This window comes from Musa acuminata, chromosome BXJ1-3 (genome assembly GCF_036884655.1).
Source record: "Musa acuminata AAA Group cultivar baxijiao chromosome BXJ1-3, Cavendish_Baxijiao_AAA, whole genome shotgun sequence".
NCBI classification, from domain to species: domain Eukaryota; kingdom Viridiplantae; phylum Streptophyta; class Magnoliopsida; order Zingiberales; family Musaceae; genus Musa; species Musa acuminata.
In genome coordinates, this window is record NC_088329.1 from 32,563,688 (window position 1) to 32,566,515 (window position 2,828).

A 2,828-nucleotide genomic window follows, 5' to 3' on the forward strand; every position below is an offset into this window, starting at 1 on the left:
CTGGAGGATCTAGTGCTGCGCAGGGCCGAGGTGAGTAACTCGACCTGAGCATGCGGTAAACTCTCCCCCAGGTGGGAAGGACCCTATCGAGTCATCGGGATCGTTCAACCGGGCCGTACCGGCTCGCCACAATGGATGGCTATCCTCTACCAAGAACATGGAATGTCCAAAACCTTAAGAAATTCTACGTGTAAGAGAACAGAAGGTTGGCAACATGAGAAAATGTTCTTTTATTTGAGAAGAGTTAACATTACAGGACTCGACCCTGACTTACAAACCGACCGACACCTTAGAAAAAAAAAAAAAAAAACCAACAAAAAATACAAGACTCTTCTTATTCCTTTGGGATGTCTGGACAGTCATCGAAGGGGACGTCCTTGGGCATGTCCACCTCAAGATCCTCGGGGTGAGGGGTGAAGGGGTCCTCCTCCACCTCGAGACCTGGGTGGCGTGCGCGGAAGCGGGACGTGGCGATCCGGTATCCGTATTCGAAGGAAACCTGCCCTGTGCGTGTCAGCCCGAGTTCGAACCCCTCGGACTTCTTGTATGTCACGATTAGCTCCTTGTCCTTATCGGGTCGGAGCCGAGCCTCCTCGGCAAGCGCTTCAGAAGCCGCCCTCGCCTTCGCCTGCGCCTGCGCCTCCTCTAGTTTCTTGCTAAGGGAGCCCGCCTCCGTCGTCAACAGACGAAGCTCGGTCCGCTCCACCCTTATGGTTTTTTGGAGCTCCTTATTCGAGTTCTTGGATGCCTCGAGCTCCGACCTGAGGCGAGCCACCTCCGCCTCCGAGTCTGCCGCGCGCTTCTCGGCGGTCGCCACGGCTTTCGGCCGGCCTCGGCTCGGGCCTCCTCGACCTAGCGGCGGAGCTCGGCGTTGCAGCTGATTAGGCCCCCGATGACCCGACCGGCGTCATGCACCCAGTCCATCAGGGCCGTCACGTAATGAAGGCCCTGTAAGAGGGAAGACGGGTCAGGAAGAACAGCATCGGATTAGTAACCCAAGGTGGGAGGCGAAGCACTTACCCAGGTCAGAGACTTGGCGGACTTGCCAAGCAGAGCCTCCGAGGGCAGGGTGTATAAATCCTAAGTCATGTCGGGATGAAGGGCGCCCCGGAGGAATGCCGTGGAGGATTCCCCTCCGGCCCACACATTGTCCCCCCGGGACAGGCCTCCCCAACGGGCGACCATGGGGTCGCTTGCCTCCCCGGTCGGGAACTCGCCCACCAGCCGCGTCAGGAACGACTCCTCGTCCCCTGCGGGCAATCGGCACAGGTCGCGCACGGAGGGAGGGCACGGGTCCTTCCCTGCCGCCTACCGGCTGGGTCCGACCTCACCCCGACGGGGGCCCGCTTCAGCCCCCTTGGAGGGTGCTGTCTTTTCCTTCTTCCGAGGGCGCCCGGCCTTGACCTCCAGCGGGGCGTCCTTCGGGTCGGCCGACGGTGTTGGAGGGGGAGCTTGCGATGCCTGACCGCCTAGAAGCGATCAGAGGTTCACCATCTCTACAAGAAATAGGAAAAGCGTTAGTGCCAAGATTAAGCCATGCAATGTCCGAACCAAGCGCTACTGACGTACCCAGAGGCGTTGGACTGAGACCCGCCTCGACCAGCCATAGCTCGGTCATATTTTGGATAGCCTGGGAACTAGGGAGAACCTCTTTTAGCCTCCCAAGATCCCGGCGCTCTGCTTCACTCAGGCTCGGGACGGTGTTATCAATCGCCCTCGCGGACCACCGAACCCCGAAGCCCCAGTCCCTCACACAGCTAACATAAAAAAACCTCCCCTTCCACCCTTTGTTGTTGGAAGGGGCCCCCCCGACTCGAAAGCCCGTCCGGGCAGATAGAAAATAACCCCCCGGCCCTTTGGAAAGACGGTAACAAGAGAGGAATAGGTTGAGGGAGGGGGTGATGCTAGCGTAGTGGCATTCCCCCAGGAACACCACTAGATAGCGCCAGGAGTTCGGCGCCACCTGGGATGATGAAATACGCCAGAAAGAAATGCAGGACATGATAAGTGGTTGTAAGGGAAGGCGCAGCCCCGCCTCCAGGGCGTCCAAGGTTAGCGCAAAACCCTTCGGGACCGGATCATAAGCCCTCTGTCCCGGTTCGGGCATGCTGAGGATATAGTCCTCCGAGATACTGTAGCGTTCCCGGAGCCCCCTCAGCAATGACCCACCCACAGTGGAGTCCAGGTCATGCGACCACATCAAGGCCTCGAGGGCCCACGCCGCTTCCCCATCGGAGGATTGAACGGGGGACGGTGGAGGACATCTCTCCCTAGCTCCGTGGGAAAAGGAAGAAGAAGAGGGAGGAGAGGATGTCATCCTCACTGACCTTAACGGGGAGGAACTACTGGGAAAAGTAAGGCGACGCAAGAGGCGAGGAGGACGACTGGAAAGAAGACGGCAAGACCTGAAGGAGAGGACTCAGCAGCGAGAGATAGGAACGAAGTCGGCCGTTCGCTATTTAAGGGAGATATCCCGCCAGAACCAGCACCCTTTCGCCTCCTGAGAATGGGCGGCAGCCCACCCGCGCACGTGCGTAACCGTCACGTCACGTCAGGAATGCCGAAGGACGCCCCGCCATAATGAAAGCCTGACGTGGCGATTCCGTTGAAGCGGCAGAGCCCTGACGCCTCGATCTCGACGTCCAAAAGCGTGCGGCATAAGCAACTAGCTCCCCCTCAGAGAGGAAATCAGGCACAGTAGTTTTCGGCCCCCACCACTGTTGGGTGGGTAGGGGGGACGACAGCATAAAGTAGCTCCTCGGGCTTGCCCGCCTACGTCGTGCTCCTCGGCCGCATGTTGCCCGAGACACGCCTGCGCGGCCTGCCCG

The 2,828-nt window shown here is 59.4% G+C and overlaps 1 protein-coding gene across 1 annotated transcript; it reads right to left on the reverse strand.

The window, feature by feature from the left end:
- Positions 1-334: 334 nt before the first annotated feature.
- On the reverse strand, positions 335-2,317 carry LOC135638644 (uncharacterized). The gene is made up of 3 exons (XM_065151861.1): positions 1,570-2,317; positions 1,327-1,469; positions 335-877 (listed from the first exon to the last, which is right to left on the reverse strand). The coding sequence occupies exons 1-3, from the start codon at positions 2,315-2,317 to the stop codon at positions 335-337; spliced, it is 1,434 nt and encodes a 477-aa protein (XP_065007933.1).
- Positions 2,318-2,828: the final 511 nt, after the last annotated feature.